Here is a 22,397-nt window from a genome sequence, read left to right as displayed (position 1 = left end):
TGTTACTCCATTGTTATCTAGATTATCAGATTAAGATCCAGGAGATGTGGTTTCAAGGCCCAGTCTAGCCACTAGCATAATGACTTTACACAAATATAAAAACTCAATTCCACTTCCTCATCACCCACTCCTTCATCAACCTCTTGTGAATTGTTTCTGTGCTCACCATTTTATCAAACATGATCTCTACAAGGTCACAAAAGATTCTTAATAGTCAGATATAATGGCCTTTTGTTCAGTCCAATCCTCCTTCAGTCTTTGATAGCATTTGATACTGTTGGCCACTTACTCCTTCTGGATATTATCTTTCCCCTTGGCTTCAGAGATGTCTCACTTTTCTGATTTGTCTCATATCTGCCCTTTATATCTCCTTCACTAGTTTGTTACCTTCTTTTTGGCCTCTTAATGTTCCCTGAGTTCTGTCCTCATACCTCTTTTCTGTATATTCTCCCTCTTGCCAATCTCATTCATTCACATGACTTACACTCCCTTCCCTTTGATGACTCCCAAATCTCTCTCACTAGTCTGGGGTTCTCTTTTGAGCTCCAGACCCACATTTCCAATTGCCTACAGGACCTTAAAATTGAGCTTACAATCTTCCCTCCAAATCTGTTCCTTCTTCTGATATTGCTAGTTCCACTCTTGTCACCATTGATCCAATGTCTCATATTTGAAACTTTGGCGTTTTTTACTTTTTCTTCGCAATCAGTTTCCAAGGTGTTTTGATTTTTTGTCTGCAAGAACTCTCACATTCATTCCTTACTTTCTACTCCCATTGACACCACTTTAGTACAGTCCTTCATTGCCTCTCACCTGGCCCATTGCAAAAGCTTCCTGGCCTGTCTTCCTGTTGCCAGTTTCTTCTTCCTTTACTCTATTCTTCATGACATTTTTCTGATGAATAACTCTGGTCTGGTCACTCCTCTGCTTGAGACTTTTCAATGACTGCCAGTTGCTTACTATTCTACTTCTGGCTTCAATAGGAAAGTGGATGAAAGAAAGACTTGAATCAAAAAAGCAAAAGAAGAATCAAGAGAAGTAGCTAGTATTTATATAACCCTTTTAAAGGGATTTATAAAGCAATTTACATGTATTTCCTCATTTTATCTTCATATCAAGGCCTAAAGGCAGCTAAGTGGTATAGTAGATAGACTGCTAGGCCTGGAGTCAGGAAGCTCAAATTTGGTCTCAGACACTTACTGTATGATCCTGGGCAAGCCACTTAACCTCTGTCTGCCTCAGTTTCTTCAACTGTGAATCGGGGATAATAATAACAACTGCTTCCCAGAATTGCTGTGAGGATCAGTTGAGACACCATGTGTGCTTAGCACAGCAACTGCCACGTTGTAGGCAAGCAACAATTCTGTAACATAGGCACTATTTGAATAGTACTAATTGATCTTCAATTTACAGATGGGGAACTGAGAGTTTAAATTATTTACCCAGGATCACACAGCTACTAAGTGTCTAAGCCAGAATCTGGAACTCAGTATTTTCCTGACTTCCAGTCCCAGCACTTGATACATTCACTATACTACCTACCTACCCAATTGTAAATTGAAACTCAGAGGGCTCTGGAATTCTGAAGAAGGCCAAAGATTGAATTTGAGGAGTGGAAATTTTGTAGGCCCAAAGGAGAAATTTAGGAATATCAAACTAGAGGAGAAAGGGTTGATCTAAGGAGAAACACTGGAACCAAAAGAAAAAGATTCAAGGACAAAAAAGGAGTACTCAAGCAGAAAGAATTGAAAACAAGGAGAAGGAAAAGAAGGACTCAAAGAAGAGGAAAAGAAAGAGAAAGGTATCAAGGAGAAGAACATCATTGTTAAGACAAGTAAGATAAGGGAAGATGTTCATAAGCAAAAGTAAGACAAGAGAAAGAAAATCAAATGTGGTTGGCAAAGACCTAATAAGGGGAGAAGATTCTAATAATGAGTTACTCTGTTTAGAAGTTGGAGAACCGCCCAAAGCAATACATCAGCATTTGTGTTTGTCAGGGTGGCTTCTAGGAAAAAGGTCTTTTAGAAAACCTGAAAAGCCCGGAGGAGCTCACAGAGGCATGCATAGGGTCCATATTTTTAAATTTCTGCCATAGCCAACTTACTAGTGAATATGCTCAACATACTAGCCTCTCTAAGAAAGAAAGCTAAAAGGCCTCAGAAATAATTTTACACTCTCCAGATTATCATGGAAAAAGAAATATTCATTACAAAATGGAAGGGGTTCAATACAAAAAGAAAAAAAGGATTTGGAAAAAGTAGAGGGAAATTCTGACACATGTCAAGAGGATAGATGTTGGAAGAATGTGACATAGAGGAGAAAGAAGAGAAGACTTCACTGCACACTTGGAGCTTAGCAACAGCTATTAGGCTCTTCCTGAAAAGGGGAACCTATACCTCCTGAGGAGGAAGTAGTTACTTCTCTTCCAAGGAGTATGAGGAGGGTCGACAGATGAGCAATTATCAGAGGAAGAAGAGGAAAGTAGTGATGGTTGGAGATTCTCTGCCGAGGGGTATGGAGGCAATGTTTTGCAGATCTGATGACAATAGAGTGGAATGCCATCTTCCCAGAGCACATATTCAAGACTTGGCAGAGAACCTTCCGAAGTTTATCAGAACAGATGGCTACTACCTACTTTTGGTGATTCACCTGAGCATAAATGATTTGGCCAGATGGGAAATGTAGAGAGCACTGCTAAAGATTACAAAGTGTTAGGCAACAAATAGAACACTTGAGGGGCACAGATGGCATTTTTATCACTGATGCCCGTCAAAGGTAAAGAATTGAAATGAGGAAGGCTTAAGAGGTGAACCTCAGGTTAAGAAGATAGTCATTGAGAATGCAATTTAGATTTCCAGACCTAAGCTTAAAAGATGAAAATGGAGACTTCCCGTCTAGAAAGAGAATGCATCTAAGGAGGGCTAGTAAGAAGATATTTACCTAGAGTCTTGCAAATTTAACCAAAAGGGTTTTAAATAGAAAGTGTTGGAGGGAAGGGAAAGAAGGAAAAAAACTGCCTATACATATCTATCATGCTAGATAACCACAGAGATTAGCTAATTAAGGCAGGAAGAATGGCAAGAAAGATATCTAGAAATTCATATGGAATGAAATCCAAGAAAGGAATCAACAATAAAACTCATAACCTAAGACATCTATGCACAAATGCAAAAAGAATGGGTAGTGAGCAGCAAGAAAGATCAGAAATTCCAATTCAAAGAGGCAACTTTGACCATCATCTCAGTATCACTGAGACTTGGTGGCATGAGACCCATAACTGGAACATGCCTCTGGAAGAATCTATCTTATTCAAAAGAAACAGGATTAGTAAGGGTAGGTGGTGGGGGAGAAAGAGAGTAGTTGAGTAGCATTGGATAATAAGAAAATAGCTTCATGTGAAGAAATTCTGAGACTAGAACATGGAAACATTGTGGAAAACATTTCTGTTAAAATGAACAGAGAAAGAAAAAAACATCATAATAGAACCACCACAATACACATACAATTCTGTCTACCTGGATAGAAAGAGGAAATAGATGAGGCCTCTGGTAAATGCATGGCAAGTCTGGCACAGAGATGTGGTATATTAGTGCTTCAGATATCCTGGTGATCATGGACCTAATAACTTGCCATTTTAAGGTTCCCTTCCCCCTGCCCCCAAAGTAAACCCATGATATCCCTGGAAATAAAGTCCTCAGTGCATAATAGCTGCTTGTCATATTTTTGCTGATGATAGAAATGATGTCTGAAGCCTGCTTTTTTAGTCTAGTGTCCAACCCTTAGGACAATCTCATGGAATCTTTTGGCTCAACACAATTGCTGATCTATTTTCTTGTGCTGTAGGCAAACAAAATAAAAAAGACCAGAAGGAAAAAATAGCTTTGGGCTAAATAGCACAAAATTGTATTCACTTAATATTTTCACTCACCCCTATTTTCACAGAAGCACAGAATCTTAAGAGTCAGAACAGGCCTCAGAGGCAATGCTGTCCAGTCCATACATGAATAAGGATCTCCTATACCATACACTCTCTAAATGGTCCTACAGCCTTGTTTGAAGGCCCAAGTTAGGAGTTAACACATTGCCCCTCGAGGAAGCCCATTCCATTTTGGGTAGCTCTCATTGTTAAGAAGTTTTTTTTTCCTTTTCTCTTTGTAACTTTCTCTCAATTCTAGTTTTGCCTCTGAGGTCAAGATATTATCATGAGAGTAAAACTGCTACCTCCCCTCCATTTTCCACAACCTCTGTCTCCCACTGTCTCTATTATATCTCTACTCTCTTTTTCCTAAAACCTTCTCTACCACTTGATCACTTCTGTCATCAAACTGCAACGGCATCTGCCTGTTGACGAGTGTGCCATTTGCTTGTCCATTCAGGACTACTGTGATTGTCCATCTCTTATTTCTGCCACGTTTTCCAACTCCTAATGCAAAATTACCTCCACAGTGCTGTACTATTTGGGAGTCAAAATTTTGGTATAAAAAATATGACTATAATTTCTAGCTTTACTTTTTAGACTTCCTGGAAGAGAATAGGGACTTGTTATCCTATAGAACATGAGATCTATATGAGTTTTATGAAAAAGCTCCAGCTTACCAATGCTGGTGACCAGCAATGCTTCTTAACTATTTCCTTGAAAGCTGTATAATTCAATGGATTATTAAAACTTTTAGAGTCCAGTAATAGGAATTGGGACTTGCCCACTTTGAATTATTTCTTCTAATTTGTTTAGAAGAGGTACTGAAATTAGCTGAGTACATTAGAAATTAATTAGGTAGGAGAAAAAAATGCATCATTAGGGTATATTTTCTTGAAATGTACTCATGAGTCATCATTGCACTATTGGCAAAATATGAAAGAAACATGAACTGTATCAAAAAATTCTTAAAAGCACAAAAGCATTAAGAAAACTGGATTTGGAATTAGAGGAGCTGAGTCTAAATCTTGGCTTTATCAATGACTACCTGAGAGATCTTGGCAAGTTGCTTTAATTGTCTAAATCTCAGTTGCCATGTATGTAAAATGAAAGGTTTGGGCTAGATCAATGGTTCCCCAACTCTTTCAAATGGGAAGTTCTCTTTTTAGATACCCCTCCATGATAGTTGTCCTACTTTCTAAGAAGACATATAATGACAAAAAGCTACCCTGAATCAAATATATTTTAAATTAATTAAAAGCTCATAAATCATAAGAGCATCAACATATATTTGAAAAGTAGTCACACATATGAATGAGGCATATTATTCCATTTAATCTGAATGTGTATTTGCATATTGATTGGACTGAAAAATTTTCCTGTTAGGCACAAATAAAGCATCAATAGTATTAAGCTGTACATACAAGACCAATTCATCACACTGAATATTTTGTTGGAACTAGACCAAGTTCAAAATGGCAATGTTCCATGCATTAATGAAATGAAGAACCCTTGCAATAATGCTTTGGACTCTAGGGGTCTGTGGCTCACGGGCTGAGAAATATTGAACTACATGCTTGCTAAGGCCCTTTTGGGCTCTCAAATTCTACCCTGCTAGGATCCATACATGAAGCATCAGCTCTCATTCAAATAGTGAAGAGGTGTTTAGGTTTGCTTAAATTTTCTGCAGCAAAGCTTTATCTTTTATAATGTATATTTGATGTGGACTAGCCTGAGAAAAGGAGTGTTTGGGGGTCACAATGGGAAAGGAGGGCATAAAAGATGGGAGGAGGGTTAGAGCTAAGCTAGATAGAGAGGGAGTGTGGGAAATGGAACAAAAGGAAAAGGTTCTCCTCTAGGCAGAAGGTAGTTCTGAATCATGAGGAACAGAGGGGCAGGAGGGAGGAAGTGGCTAACCACAGAGCATGGGCAGTACCAAGGACAGAGAAATGGAGTTCACTCCAAAGTTCTAATTAGAATGATATGGGGATAGCTCTGCACATCCTTACTCAGAGCTGGGGGTGCCTCTTATGATTATAGTGAGAGAAGGGTAAATTCTTTATTTGAGAAGAAACATATCAATTGTTACCATAATCATTTAAAATGTTTACTTAGCAAGTGTTATTCTGTGCAATCCTCTGTACTAGGTCTCAGGGAGAGTAGGGGAACATGTCCCCAAGGGAGGTATATGACAGCCTCAGGACCATGACAGGGCCTTCCAGGGCACTGGTCAGCTGGCCAGGGCTGAGAGCCTGAGGAGAGGGTCAGCAAAGCCCTAGTTTTGAATCCCCACTCCCAGTTCAGGTTGTGAATTTCAGTTACTTTTTTCCCTTTTCTCTCTCAAATTCAACAAACTTGAATACATATACTTTTGCTTTGATTTTATAGTGAAACCTGGGACTAAGAGAATCCCTGAATCCAGCCTTATCACACCTGTGAGTTATAGCATTTTCTCCAAGAACCATAAACCAGAATCAGCAGTCTAAAGGCATCACTCTGTCTTCCCTCTCCTCCATGTTGTAGTCCCACCACTTGTACCACCTGCCTTCCTCCTCATCTCCCTATTTTCCCATCACCAGGTACTGATTGTTTTCTAGAGAGCAGGTAGAACATAGGAAGAGAAGAGAGACAAACAGTCAGATCACATGGGACTATACCATGATGCTTCTCTCTATATGGTCCCTGCCAGAACTAACTAAGGTTTAGCTCACTACTAGATAATTATTATGATTGGTAGCAGGCTGGATCCAGGATCTGCTCTATGGGATAGACTCTGTAGGTACATCTCACTTAGAAAGCCTGGCTCCACTGGTTTTGTGAAGAAGTCTCCAATGTGGGACTGCCCCCGTTCAGAGATGGCTTAGTATTAAGATTTGGTTTTGTCTTTTCCAAGATCTCAGGGTTAGGGGTGTCACATGTGAATGCAAGCAAAACAGCCCTATCCTTTGGGCTTGGATGAGATCTGCAATTCTGGAGAGCATTTTTAAATAGGACAAAACAAGTTACAGAGCATGTCAATGAATCATTCAACCCCCGAGCTATTTTTTATCAGTGAATCTAGCCTAAATGAACTAAAATCTTTAAAAAATTGGAAAAGTGTCAACTGCTTTGTGCTATAGATTATTAAGGATATCGTACAATCAAATAAACTATAAATCACTTTAGCTGAAAGGTAAGTTATGTCATACTTATTAATAGGTTATACACTTTAACTTTATGCTATTTAACACCTCATAATTTGTTGATAAATAATATTTCATGTATTACCTTTGTATCCTTGCTCAGTTTCCCTGAGATCAATTTTGGTTATTGGTTTGAAGTCAATATCCCATAATCGTATGCACCCATCTCGACCACCAGTGGCAAAGCCCTCATCACAGGCATACATGCTAAAGATTCCAGCCTGTTAATTCAATAATGTGACTGTCAGCAATTCACTCCTTCTGGAAAAGGGCTCTACATATCTTTTTATCATTAGACAAAGGAAACATTCATTCTAGTCAACTGTTAGTAGGTCTAGATATTTTGTTTTCTTAGAAAACTTTGTTTGGGAAGGAAATATTCCCCAACTGAAAAAATGATCTAAGCAAACAAATTAGAGAATCTACATTATTTGAATCAATCCTTTCCAATTTTAATACTTGAAAGCATATTATCACCAACATTCTGCAGTACTATCACAACTAAAGCAAATTTGGAAATAGTGACTACTCAGTGGTTATGAATTACTTTTATAAAGAACATTAAGTCAATCATGGAACACAAATAAATTACTACCCAAAAGAATCAAGCAAAAACAAATGAGTACAAAATGAGATATGATTAAAGAAGTTCAATCAGATATCACTTGGAATCAAATCGGAACTGAAAGAATGAATTGTATTTTCTAGGGCATGATCAAACCTACATCAATAACAGTCTTATGCTGGTGTTTTTTTTTTGGGGGGGGGGCTTCACTCATGAAGCAGCTTCACAATGTACATATCACCATGTTTTTCACATTGTTTTCTTCAGCATGTTTAAGAGTTCCACCAAAGTAAGGTGGCATCATATTATGCTACATATGGCTCATTCTACTTGCGGATATTTTTGTGAATTCAAAAGGAAAATGTCTGACCCAGGGGTGGGGATCAAGGTCACATTTGGTTCTCTAGGTCCTCAAGTGTGGGTGGCCCTTTGGCTGAATCCAAACTTCGCAGAATAAATCCCCTTAATAAAAGGATTTGTTCTATAAAACTTGGACTCAGTCAAAAGGCCAAATCCAAGAACCTAGAAGACCACACCCAAGGACCTAGAAGGCCACATGTGGCTTCAAGGATGTAGGTTCCCCACCCCTGGTCTGGCCTCTTGAGCAAATGAAGGCACCTTCCTTAATAGTATTTGCAGATGGAAGATCATGTGGAGGACTTAGAAAATGAGAAGATTGGTCCATGACATAGAAAACAAAATCTTAATGTCAACATAGACCAATTTTTTTTGTGTGTTACTAGAACTGGGCTTTTCAAACAGTACATTCTCTTCATTTTCAAGGCTATGTGTTAGTGAAGGACAATATGAAATCTTTCAGGGGACAATAACATCTCATAAGTTTGGACTAAGCATTTAAAAAAATTTCTGTTCACTACAGACTTTTTTCAAAGGGTTTTTCCTTCCATATTTTTTCTCTAGTTTTCTTTCCCTGATATTCATCAATTAAGCACTTACTATGTTAGCAACTGTGATCATAATAAATTAAATAATCTAATATTCATGATTTGGAGGTTAACTATTTTCTTGACAAAAGAGATCAGAATGGTGAGACAGTGCTATCCTCCTATTTCTAGCCTATTAAAAGAAAGGGCTGCATTGATTTTGTCTGTATAAGCATTAAGAACTTACATGACACATGATATAGTGAAAAATCTACTCATCTAAATTTCCAGTGTATTCAAAGTGAACATCACTAAGGTCAAAATGAAATAATAAGAAATAATAGCACTTTAAGATTTTTAAAGTGCTTTACAAATATTGTCTAATTTTGATCCTCACACACCCTGGGAGGTAGGCGCTACTATGGTCCTCATTTTACAGATGAGGAAATTGAGGCAGACAAAAGTTAAGTGACCTGTCCAAGGCCACATGGTTAGTAAGTGTCTGAGGCTGGCTTGAACTCACGTCTTCCTGACTCCAAGTCCAGTGCTCTATCCATTTCACCTTGTAGCTGCCTAAAAAGCTGTGGATCTTATTTTACAGTAAGATTAATTACTGAAATAAAATGTAACTAATAAAAGAATTATAAATAACAAAAGCCTAGTATTTTACAAAAGGTATTACTGATTAATAATACTGATTATAAGATCACTAGCTCCAGAGAATGTCATTTAAGTTGTTGTGATCTTGAAGTGCATTTTTTCCTCTGTTACTTGGGAAAGGGTCATGAGACATAACAGGCGTTCAATTGTAAACCTAATCCTTCATTTTAATGCTTCTTTAATTCATGTTGAGTGCTAATTGAGGCCAGTGTAGTCCTAAGGAGTGGATCAAAAATACATAGGTTGAGTCTTTTATGATTTCCCAAGATATCCCCTAATCCCCTCATTGTAACACTTACACTATGAGCTCCTTGAATTGTGCGGACTAAGTTTAGCCCTTTCCAGACATAGATATCACCATTTAGAGCACCGGAGTAGGTAACATCTTCTTTGGCACACGCGAGGCAAAGGATCGTCTGTAGATCCCCTGTTTTGCCAAATATTCCTCTTTTTGCAGTCAGCGCATTTCCACATAGTGTCCAAAACTACAGAACAGAAATAGTAGATTAAAAGCCATCTTCAAAAACAGATCATTTCAAAGTCTCCCATCACTGATATCTATTTGCTAGGGTTGCATGGCATAAAGACCTTATAGGAAACATTGTACCTGAGCTATTGAGCTTGTTGAGGGGTGAAGGCAGACTATCCTTCATTCTTTTAACCAGATACTAATACTATCACTATGCAAAAAATCTAAGGTATCATTAAAAAAATCTTCTGTGGCAAAGAATTATAATAATGATTGAACTTTATATATTGATTTAAATTTCAAAAATGAATGTTTCATGCATCATCTCATTTATTCCTTATAGACCTGTGCAAAAAAATACATATTTTCAATGGTTTAGTAATTAAGGAACTAACTCTGTAGGCATTTTAGCAATGAGTTACTAATACTTGTCAAATTATTTCAATTTTTAGCAGCAAGAAAGTCAAGGAATTAGAGTAACTCTAAGTCAATTAGAGCAGATTCAAAGGGGATGATGGATTACAAGTATTAAAAAAAAAAGCTTGTAACATTTCAAATATGCCCATATTTTCACATGAAAGGTTTACTGTTTAATTAGAAGGAGACTGAGAACTGGAAAATGTGGTGAGGCATTGCCGAAAGAGCACTGAATTTGGGCTCTGAATACGTGGTGAATACCAGTTCCACTATTTGCTGCCTGTGTAAACTTGACAATTCACTAAACCTCACACTCAGCATCAGTTTATTTGTCTGTAAAATGATGGGAGTGCTACTTGGTTTTTGATGATTGCTTTTGAGATCCCTTCCAGCTCTATAATTCCAAAGATTTCTTTTAAGTGAATAACTATGCTTTAAAGTCCTAATTTCTCTTTTATTAAATACTGATATTATCTCTTAGAGATAGTATTAGTTATCAATAGAGTACATCAGTGTACTGAAATGGGAAAAGCTGCCGGCTCATTTTTATTTTCCTTTCACTTTTTTTTTGGTGAGGCAATTGGGGTTAAGGGACTTGCCCAGGGTCACATAGCTTGTAAGCATCAAGTGTCTGAGGTTGGATTTGAACTTAGGTCCTCCTGACTCCAGGGCTGGTACCCTATCCACTGAACCACCTAGCTGCCCCCTTCCTTTCCCTCTTAAGTGGTATAAATGGCATAATTTTATTTCGAGAGGGAATAATATGTCATAATAGATTGTGACCCTACTCCTAAGTTCCAGGGTTCAAGTGTCACCTTTGATAGAGAGGCTCTGTGGCCCCAGACACATCATTTAATCTCTCATTGAGCTAGACTGTTTCCAAAAATTCTAAGTTGTAGGGCAGTTACTGATCTGCATTGATTGAGGTCTGCATCATAGACTTTCCTCAAAATTGGCTCCTAGGCACCATCATTGCAGAAGGGTGACTATGGTTCTCAAGAACTACAAAACCAGAGTGCAACATCTTTCTGGTATGTTCCATACCAATTTGGAAAGATTTCGAGCATAAATCTAACAACAAAATGTGTTTGCTATCCAAGGACCAATCTAATTAAATACATAAAAGTCCGTCTCGAGCAGGTTGGACACCAAGTGAGGAATAATTATTGTTATTTTGCCAATTTTGTCTGTAGAATTTTTCTAGTTCTTTATCTCTACCTTCTTCATCTCTCCCAGAGATGCTGGCACATGGGGCTCTGTCACCCATTTCCATGGTTTATACTTATGATGATCACCTCTTCCAAAAAGACAAAGACAGGTGTTGGAGGAATTGGTTTCATCATGTATCTGAAGGTAAAAAGTAACACTATTTCATAGAGCATTTGGTCACTTCCCCTTGCAGTGCTCATATTGGGTATAAACAATAACAACAAAAAAAACCAACTAAAAAATTAGGTGTGGCAAACACTTGATCTTTTTGCCAAGACAGTAGTAAAGAACAATATTGATTTAAAATACAAGCTGGTTTATAAAACATTCTAGAGGGATGAGTAGGAGCAACGTCAGCTCACAGAATAGTGAAAAGCAGGGGGAGATAAAATGAGTCTGTAGGAAACTTTGACTCAAGACTCAACTAAGCCCATCCCAAGACCCTTCATAACTACTACTGAAAATAGGACAGGTAATAGACAAGGAATTCAACAGATATGTTGATGTTCCTAAGCTTATCCATTCTCATCACCAATGACAGTGGAAGCCCCAGATTTGAACACTAAACACTTTAATCTCCAAAGTCCATACAAAATCCTGGTTTCTGTTTTCTACCTGACTTGGGAAGGGGAGAGGTGGAAGAATTCTGGCTTGTGCCCCAGTAAAAATTGGCTGTTGATAAGATGAGGGGTAGCTGTACCTGGCCAACTACATACAGGAGAAACTTGTTTTATGGCACAAGTTTAAAGACAGTTAGGGATATATATTAATGGTATTTTGAAAAGGAGAAGGTTCTAAAAAATTAAAATGAGCACAGATAGTGTTATTACAAAAAAAAGAAACAGGAAACTTCAGAAATTACTTGTTTATGGGTTCTCATCTATAAGTTCTTTATAAGAATGGTCTGTGAATGGACAGACACTGACAATTGAAACTAGAATGGAATAGGAGAAGGTAAGCAAGCTAACTCACATTTGGAAATATTAAATATTATGTTATTTCATTTATGATGTGTTAAATATTAAATAATTGATGTTTATAAATAACAAATATTATATAATAAACAATGAAAACATTAAATACTATTTTGTGTATAATGTGTTATATTAAAAGACCTAAGGGAAACTCTCCAGTGTGTTGGACAGAGCCTCTACAGAAGCACAGGGCCAAGAATCACACAAGGAGAGAAGGCTTGTAGGGTACAGTGGAGAGCATTTCCACATGGATGATAACATCTATTAGATATATACATAATACAAAACATCACGATGAGAACTGAAAGTATTAGCTACTTATCCAAATATTGGATTGTGTGATTCTAGGCAAGTTACTTAACCTCTCATTGCTTCAGGCAATGCTAGGACTAATTTTCCATACTGGTGGTTCCTATAACTCTGATACCACAGGTCTAGTTTTGAAAACAAAGTTGGATATACTCTGCCCTTATAAGACACATAGAGAGAATTATGTTCAGGTCTGAGTGTTGTAATTTTAGGAAGAGCATTGCCAAGTTGAAGAGCAACCAGAAAAATCAAGGGCTTCAGATGGGTGCCATGACTAGCACCCACTTAAGGAACTGAGGGTCTTTAGTCTATAGAAGAAAACACTTAGAAGGGACATGATGACTGCCTTCAGGTACTGGAGGATTGTCATATCAGACTACATAAATATGAAGATTCAACAATATATTGAACACATCAGTGACTAGTCAAGATGGCTTATAGACTTATCTGCAAAAAATGGAGAGTCATCAACTGGCATCTCCTCTGTTGTAATCGTTCCATGTTGGGGAAACCATGGGTGATAGTCTAGGGTGATATTCATTTGCTCTGAAGCAAATGAGGTGAGCAGCTTTATTGCCACTGTTCAGACTTCTTCAGCCCTGTAAGCACAGGTCATTTAGTCCAGCTACTGAAGGGCCCCTCCTATATTAAAATTCCACAATCAACGTGTAAAGGTTGAAGAAGGCTAGATAATGTCAACAAACCTCTTAGGCTCGTTTGCTTCGGATTCAATGAAGCATATAACCCCAAGTTGTTATTGTTTTTCAAGAGGTAATTTCAGATAATTATTTGTTTGACTGTTTGCCTTAAAATGCTGGTAATTGGGCAAAATCTGCAGGAGTTTCACCCAAAATCTGTGGGATTTTTTTTTTTTTACCAACTGTTGTGCTTATTGTGGGACTATCTACAATGATTTGATAAAGGAGGTAGTTTTAAAACGTACATCTGACAATTAAATACATAAAATATGAACTGTGATGATCATGGGTTATGGTAGAGTCTGCTGAATTTTTTTTTGCTAATTCCTTGGAACAAAATCTTCAAGTTGTAGGCAGACAGAAGCAAGAGCCTAGTCATCAGGGGGCTTCCTTAACTGGACCTAGCTCACTGGCAGATGCTTCCAATTTGTCTTACAAATGAGTGCTTGTTTTTGCTTTCACTAATGGATGTCTGCTAAAGTATAATTAATGAGGCTGACAAAAAAGAGGGTCCCTGAGATTTTATAAATGAAATTTTAAGAGCATGAGGCATTTCTGCTTTTAAATAAAGTGGATTAAAAATTTGAGTTAGTCAAGGAAGGAAATAAGTGGAAAAAAAAAGAGGAAGCATTGTCCCAAACAAGCAGTTTACCTCCTTGGTATCCAATAAATATTGTTTGTGGGTGTTTTGTTCAGCATAAAACTAAGTCAAGGGAAAAAATCAAAAGGATAGTTTCTGAATTATTTCATTTCCTGGAGTTTTCTAAAATGAGTTATAGCAGTTCAGTTGAACAACTCAGTAAACATCTATTAAACATTAATGATGTGCAGAGGCTAGAGTTGGGAAAAATATTTAGGTAAGTTCCTAACTTCATAAAGCTTATAGTTTAGTAGAGTGTACTAAATAATGGTTCTATAGAAATATATATGAATTTTTTATTCTTCCAGGTTTGCTATAAAAGCATGAAATAGGTAACTTTAATTTGTCACTTATGCAAGACCATAAATGTGATTTGGGAATTGTTTCTTCAGGTTACATTTGTTAAATAAACAAAGATGAAAAAATGTGTTCAAAGTCATTAGGAGTTGGCATCACTTCTTGGGCCTCACCACCATGGCAAGGCCTGTCCCACCCCTCATTCTCTTGCCACCAAAGCAGGAATTACAAGCTGGAGCAGTAAAACAGACCAAAGGATAAGCATAAGGACTCTTCCAGTAAAAGGCTGGCTAGTCAATGCTTTCCCATTCACCAGCTGCCTGCATCATCTCATATAGTACTGTGCTGCAGAGAATTGTCAAAAACTTCAGCCTGGAGATGAGAAATTTGATGAAAGAGTTCTTCAAACATTCTTATACTGAAGCCTGCAGTTTCAGAAAGGAGGATTTTCAATCACAATGTAGGGGAGGATATTTCTGTAGCAATAAAACAGTAAAGCCCCTTTTTTCACTGAATCATATAATCACAAAGTATTATGGTAGGGAGCAAACTGGGAGATCATCTAAACATGAGAATCTGCTGGAAAAAAAATGGGGATGGATTGCCTGGAAAAAAGTAGACTTAGGCAGGAAGTACCATAACCATTGTCCCATATTTGAAGGGCTATCATGTTGAAGAGAGATCACATTCGTTCTGTTTGGTCCCAGAAAGCCAGTTAGGAGCAACAGCTAGAAGTTGTAAGCAAGCAAGTTTGGGTTTGATATAAGCAAAAAAACTTCCTAACAATTGGTGGGAGAAAGTGAGCTGCTTTACGAAGTACTAGGTTGCTTCTCGCTAGAAATCTTCAAGTAAGATCTAGGACTATTCCACTTCTTCTCCAGCAGTCTTCTCACCCTAGAGATTCCCGAATTCCTGAAGCCCTTTCCTGTGGTTGGTTAGTTACTGCCCAGAACCTGTGTTTTAGGAAGTACTCAGGTCAGTCATGTTCATGTCTTGTTCAGGGTTGTTATTGACTTTCTGGACTCCCATTTCACTCCAGCAGCTTTCTGTAACAGCAAGCACCCTAGCATACTCAGGATGGCTGCTAGCACAAATTCTTTGATCTGCTTTTCTAAAGGAAAGCAACTCAAAAAGGGTTAACAATCTTACTTTAATCAAACATATATATCATTTACTTAGTTCAGGGGAAAAAGTCAGCACCTTGAATTTCGGAGAAATACAAACAGAAATTACAAGCAGATAAAAAATACAGAGAAAATAGCACAATTCAACAGACAAACAGACAGGGCCTCTAGCTATCTGACCTTTACATACATACATAGTTAGTTACCAGAGGGATAAGCTCCAATATCTGGTTTTTCAAAGCCAGGGGACTCAATGGCTATTCAGAGTCTCATCTGACCAAATCACACAACTCTTCCCATAAATGATCCCCAAAGCAAAACCTTACCCCAGAGTATATATATCCTTCTCCAGGGTCAGAGGGCATCACAACCTTGGTGACCCATGGCCTAATTACAAAGTAACAAAAGGTATGGACCTTCCTGAAAAATAAGCTTCCCCTAAGCAAGCTTCTCTTTTTGGGCTCCAAGTGAGGCCCATTAAGGGTCAGGGAAGATCTTCAAATTCCTTAAACCTTTTAAGGGGCAAGGAAGATCTTCAAATTCCCTTACCATTACATCTTCTCAACCCGAAGATCTCTCCCCTACCACCATGCTTTGTAGTTCTCCCTTTTTACATGTTGTCTTCCCCATTACCATATAAGCTTCTTGAGCTAAAGGACTGTCTTCATTTTCACTTGCATTTGTATTCCTAAGGCCTAGCATAGTGTCTGGCACATAGTAAACACTTAACAGATGTTCTATCTGCCTGTCTACCTATCAGTCTATCTATTCACCTGTCCATCAATCTATCTATCTATCAATCTATCTATTCATCTGTCTAACTATCTATCTGCCTATATCTCTCTATAGAGTCAAAGTCAACATTTAACAGATACTCTGTCCATCTGCCTATCAATCTGTTTATTAGTCTATCTATTCATTTGTCTAACTCCGTATAGATCAAAGTCAGCACTTAACAGATATTCTATCCATTTGTCTATGTCTATATATCTCTCTATAGATCAAAGTCAACACAACAGATGCTCTGTCTATCCAGCTATCAGTCTATCAATCTATTCATTTGTCTATCTGTCTCTATAGATCAAAGTCAATACAATAGATGCTCTGTCTGTCTGTCTGTCTATTTAACCACTTGTGCTTGTTGTAGATGGGATTTTTTTCTAGGGCTGGATTGTACTGGATTGCTTCTGAAGTATCATAGCTACCTTGCAACTCAGAGAATTCGTAAATTTTCCCCATCCTTTTTATTTAAATAGATTAGGAAGATGATGTCCAAAGAAGCAAAGCAATGTGTTTAAGATCATAACATAAATTAGTTCATTCCTCTCTCAACTTTTTTGCATAGTTATCTATTAACCTTACAAACAGAAGACACATTCATGTTTCTAGGGTGATCTGCGTAAAGTCAGAAGTAAGGAATGTCACTTGAGTTAATTTTATTGTCTGTGCAGTATAAGCTGTGTAATAGAGAACAGAATGGCTCTTTATAAAATTTTCTATCTATCTTCCTGTCTTCCTGCTTTCTTGGTATGGTCCAATTAAAATAAAAAAGATGTCCTTGTATTTCTATGCTGACTGCAATATGGTTCCTATCTGCTAAGAAAACATTTCAAAAGATCAGAAAAAAAATCTCCTGGTTTGAGATACACCTAAATATATTTCCCAAACCTCTTTTTAAATTATTGTTTCACAGAATTTAAAATACAACTGCTCCAAAAGGTGTACTGCTGAAAACATTCTGAGCTTCACTGTTTAATATTTAATTACATAGAGTGCCTTTTCCAATGTCTGCTGAGAACTTTATTTCATTGCTGTTACTTTGCATTTCTGAAAGTCTGCCTTATCAGCTAGAATTAGGTATGAAAAAGTTAGATAAAAGCAACAGAGAATTAAGAAAATTTCACCTTCAAAGGTGAAAAATACCTAGCAGTTCCTTCAAATTCTCAAGTATTTGTATAAAATAGCTTCACCTGAAATCTGTTCAAAATAAAATAAAACATGAAAGCAATAAAGTTAATTTTACCTTAATATGTTTCACTCCACAACTAACCACTCTGTTTGGTTGATAAGGATCCCAGGAAATATCAAAAATCTGTTTGGGGAGGAAAAGCATAAAATATTATACCAAAACATTTAAAATTGCTATTTTGATAATCCTCTCTATACATTAAAATTTAATTAGTTTTTTCATGTTTCCAGATGTTAGGCTCAGTTAAATAGGACATAGTGTTATATTAATTCAGTGCTTTAGAGCTTGGATTAAAAATGCATTGTGTTAGATCAAGAATTCTTAACCTGTGGTCCATAGACCTTATGAATAAATCTCAGTAAGTTTGTAAATTTGGATGGAAAACATTAATCTTTATTTTCACTAACCTTTGACTTCCTTTGTATTCCTATGTATTTTGTTTTATGTATATAAAAATGTTATTCTGAGAAGAGGTCCATAGCTTCACCAAATTGTCAAAGGAGTCTATGACATAAAAAAGTTAAGAACCCATAACTTAGATGAAGGAAACTTTCAGTGGTTGTGTCACATGTTCCTTACTTTCTTGCCCCTGTTTATTGAAAGCTTGAGAGTTCCCTGAGTGGAGAGATAAAAATATTTAGATACATGAGTGGGGAACCCATGGCCTTGAGGGTACATATCACCCTCTAGGTCCTCAAGTGTGGTCCTTTGATTGAATCTGAACTTCACAGAAAAAAAAAATCCCCTTAATAAAATAATTTGTTCTGTAAAACTTGGACTCAGTCAAAAGGCTGCACCCCAGGGACCACATGTAGTCCCCATGCTGCAGGTACCCCACCCCTGGTTTAGAACCAACTAATGGCATTTTTTTCTGTAAAAATGCAACAAAACCTTCAGATATATTGACAGAAGAAACGCATTCAACTACTAAAGTGCTATGGCAATTCACCAGTTTAAGATCCCATTTATATAAACAATGAGTAGTAGACTTTGTATTTTTTCCAGATATCTTAAAACACTTCTGCAGAATTTACTTTTTAACCCTTTCTCCAGACAACTGCAGGTAGTACTAGTATCTTTTTAGAGATGGGAAAAGCAAGACAGAGAAGTAAACTGATGATCAGAGCTAGCAATAGAACCCAAGTCTTCTATCTTGTGATCTAACCATTTAAGCTAAATGAAGCAATAGGGAATTTAGTCATAGGTGTATTTGTGGGCAGTAACATTTACGCTGGACCAATAACAAATATTAATTTAATCTATAACTATCCTCTAGAAATAATTGAACAGGAGAAATAATATATCACCATTACCAAAGAAATGTAAGACCTAACAAGGAGGTGAGTTTGTCCTGTAGTGAGAATAAGGATAACCAATGGACAGGCTGTTTACTCCATTGGTACTCATGCAATATCGAAAGATATAGAAATTCCTCCACATGTTGAGCAGATCCCTTCTGGGTTTTAATAGAAGACCCAGAGAAGAGTCATGGATGGGTCACAATGTGTCACTGTAGGGTTTACCTAGAGTAGTGAGATTACAGATCCACTACATCGAAGTAAGTTCAAGCTCATTCCACTTTGCATTTGATGTTCTTTAAGGTTTCAATTCTGCAGAACAAGATACCCCTTGGTGTTCCTACCTCTCTGCTTTCCTGTCTCCTTTAGTATGTTGTCTCCCTCTTTAGACTGTAAGCTCCATGAGGGCAAAGATTGTGTTTCCTTTTATTAATTGTATCCCCAGCACTTTTCATAGTACCTGGCGCATATTAGGCATTTAATAAATCTTCATTGGATTGAATCAGATTGAAAATGTAAGTTCCTATATGAGGCTTAGTCTGACCACTCCGTCATTGTTATTGTTCTCCCAATTAGGTTGTTTTTAACATTGTGTGTGTATGTGTACATACATACACATGTAATGCTTACTTTTCTGTGCACATGTAAGCTTTGTGAGGGTAGAGAATGTTTTATTATTGCCTTTGTACACCTAATACCTTACACAGCACACAAGCTTAATAAATGATTGTTAAATTAATAAATGAATATAGACTATGTGGTTTGTAGGAAAGATGCGCTGAAAAATCAACCTGATTAATCAAGAACTATTTACACGTCTCTTTTTACTTGTAAACAAACATGAAGCAGATAATACTATATATCCAAGCAAGAGGGGAAAATAAACTGAGCAAAGAAAAGAATAAAATTATATTCAGAAGAAAATTTCAGAGGTTTTTAGAGGGAAAAAAATTGGGGATAGGCTCATAGAAGCATTAAATTCTTTCTTTTGGTTAGATTTTCCTATCTCTGAATGTTCTTCCCAATTTCAGTTTTCTATATCCATTCAAAGAGAATAGGCTTAATATTGACATTTGGTATTGATTCAGTTTATGCTACAGAATGGAGTTCTGGTGTAGGAAGAGTGCTTAAGGCATAAATAAGAGATTGTAGTATAATGACATAATTGTAGTCACTGACATGTAGCTTGTGGATATGTATAAGTTATATATGTATATTTTGAAAGGTAGGGTGGTACCAGCAAATTTGGAAAATTCAACAGTGGCCACTGAATTGGAAAAGATCAGTTTATGTCCTAATACTAAAGAAGGGCAATGCCAAGGAATGACCAAATTACCATACAATTGTTCTCATTTCACAGGTTATACTTAACGTTCTTCATGCTAGGTTTCAACGATATGTAAACTGGGAATTATCAGAGGAGCCACCTGGTTTTCCAAGAGGCAGAGAAACTAGAGACCAAATTGCCAATGTTTGCTGAATTATGGAGAAAGCAAGGGAGTATCATAAAAGAACATATACTTCAACTTCATTAACTACACTAAAGCCTTTGACTGTGTGGATCACAACAAAATGTTTCAAGTCCTTAAAGAGACAGGAGTACCAGATCATCTTACTTGTCTCCTTACTTGTCTCCTGAGGAACCTGTATGCAGATCAAGAGGCAACAGTTATAACAAACATGGAACAACTGATTGGTTTAAGATTGGAAAGGGAATACAGCAAGGCTGTATATCATCACCTTATTTATTTAAGTTATATGCAGAGTACATCATGTGAAATGCCAGGCTGGATGATTCAAAAGCTGTAATTAAAGTTGCTTGGAGAAATATCGACAATCTCAGATACACAGATGGCAGAAAGTGAAAAGAGATTAAGATGAGGGTGAAAGAGGAGAGTGGAAAAGTTGGCTTGAAGTTTAACTTCAAAAAACCTCCACTAAGATCTTGGCAAATGGTCCCAACATTTCCTGGCAAAGAGGGGGAGAAGAAATGGAATCAGTGTCAGATTTATATTCTTGGGCTCAAAGATCACTGCAGATGGCAACTGCAGCCATGAAATTAAAAGACACTTGCTCCTTGGAATGAAAGCTATGGAAAATCTGGACAGCATTCTAAAAATCAGAGACATCACCTTGTCAATAAAGGTCCGTATTGTCAAAGATATGGTTTTTCTAGTAGCAATGCATGACTCTGGGACCTGGACTATAGTGAAAGCTGTGTCGCAGAATAGACAGTTTCTAATTGTGGTGCTAAAGGAGACTTTTGAGAGTCCCTTGGACATTAAGGAGATCAAGTCAGTTAGTATTTAAAGAACTTAATTCAGATTATTCATTGGAAGGACAAATATTGAAGCTAAAGCATAAATACTTTGGCCACCTAATGAGAAGATGGGACTCATTGGAAAATACCTTGATGTTGAGAAAGATTGAAGGCAAAAGGAAAAGGGGATGGCAGAGAATGAGATGGATAGATAGTGTCATGGACACAATGAATACAAACTTGGACAGATTTTGAGAAACAATGAGGACCAAAGGTGCATGAGATCATGAAGAGTCAGAATGACTGAACAACTGAACAATAAGGGTGGTATAGTGTACAGAGCCTAGGAGTCAGATTGTCCTGGTCCTAAGTCTTGCCTCTGATGCACACTAGATGTGTGATGCTGGGTGAGTCACTTAAATTCTCAGTACTCCTTTAGTTGTTGATTTGCATTGATAAAGTGCATTTCCTTACCAGTAGTTTGCTGGACCAATGAAGTAACACTTCTTGCATTGAACTTCTTAACTAACCATCATTTTCACTTCTACCTTCATTGAATACTAAGGAGAAAGAGTCCAAGTGTGGTGTTTCTGTTCTCATTACTGATTAGTGATGAAAATAAATCACTATTGATCTATTCCAATGGGAATGTTTACCTCCTTCTGGTTTCATCTACAAGTGCTCTTGAGAGGCCTTGGTTTGTAAGATTTCATTGCCAGCATCCTTCAGACTCATTGTCTTTAGTTATTTTATGAGACTTTAGGTCATTTAGCATCTTAGGTATTTCCGGATGGAGAAGTGGGTCCCCTGTACAGATGCTAGTCCTGGTTATATGTATATATTTTTTGCTTTTTTTTTGGAGGCAGTTGGGGTTCAGTGACTTGCCCAAGGTTACATGGCTAGTTTTGTGTGTGTGTGTGTGTGTGTGTGTGTGTGTGTTAAGTGTCTGAGGTCAGATCCAAACCCAGGTCCTCCTGACTCCAGGGCCAGTGTTCTACTCACTGTGCCACCTAGTTGTCCCCATGGTTATATTTTTTACGGCTATAACATCCATTATAAGTTAATAAATTGGGATTCTAGCTTACAAGTTAGCCTTCTGTTGTTTCAGTTGGTATGACACAGTTTGCTGAGAATTATCTTCTCCAAACCTCTGAGGTAGAAGACCAGATCCTTATAGCACAAGTGAATCAAGGTACATTACTAAAGCAAAGGTATCCCTAAGATCCATAATTCTCCCTACATTAGTTTACTCTGTATAAAAATGTTCATCCTAAATATGACAGTATATTCAATATTTAATGAGTCTTTCAGCAGGGACATATAAATTAAATAAAAGCAATTCAGTGATTCTATGATCTTCACTTCTTCCTCAGTGCAGATGGGGCAACCTATCCATGCTCTGTTCTCAGTTTCTGTGATTTTTCCTCAGTCCTCCATGGAACTTGTACTTGAGACTCTCAAAGGTCTCTCTGGCTTTTTCTTTCCTTCCTTCCTTCCTTCCTTCCTTCCTTCCTTCCTTCCTTATT

The 22,397-nt window shown here is 37.3% G+C and overlaps 1 protein-coding gene across 1 annotated transcript in view; it reads right to left on the bottom strand.

Moving 5' to 3' along the window:
* Positions 1-22,397, bottom strand: part of EML6 (EMAP like 6) — a 323,061-nt gene that overhangs the window by 145,544 nt on the left and 155,120 nt on the right. The window contains exons 5-7 of the mRNA XM_069071721.1: positions 17,368-17,436; positions 9,507-9,692; positions 7,184-7,319 (exon numbers count right to left, since the gene is read on the bottom strand). Of these exons, the coding sequence (XP_068927822.1) occupies positions 7,184-7,319; positions 9,507-9,692; positions 17,368-17,436 (391 nt within the window). The remainder of the gene's footprint in view (positions 1-7,183; positions 7,320-9,506; positions 9,693-17,367; positions 17,437-22,397) is intronic.

The sequence above is a fragment of the Petaurus breviceps genome, unplaced genomic scaffold (assembly GCF_028583685.1).
Source record: "Petaurus breviceps papuanus isolate PSGF00001 unplaced genomic scaffold, PetGlider_PUasm1.0 90842, whole genome shotgun sequence".
NCBI lineage: Eukaryota > Metazoa > Chordata > Mammalia > Diprotodontia > Petauridae > Petaurus > Petaurus breviceps.
This window is presented reverse-complemented; position numbering and strand designations above follow the sequence as displayed.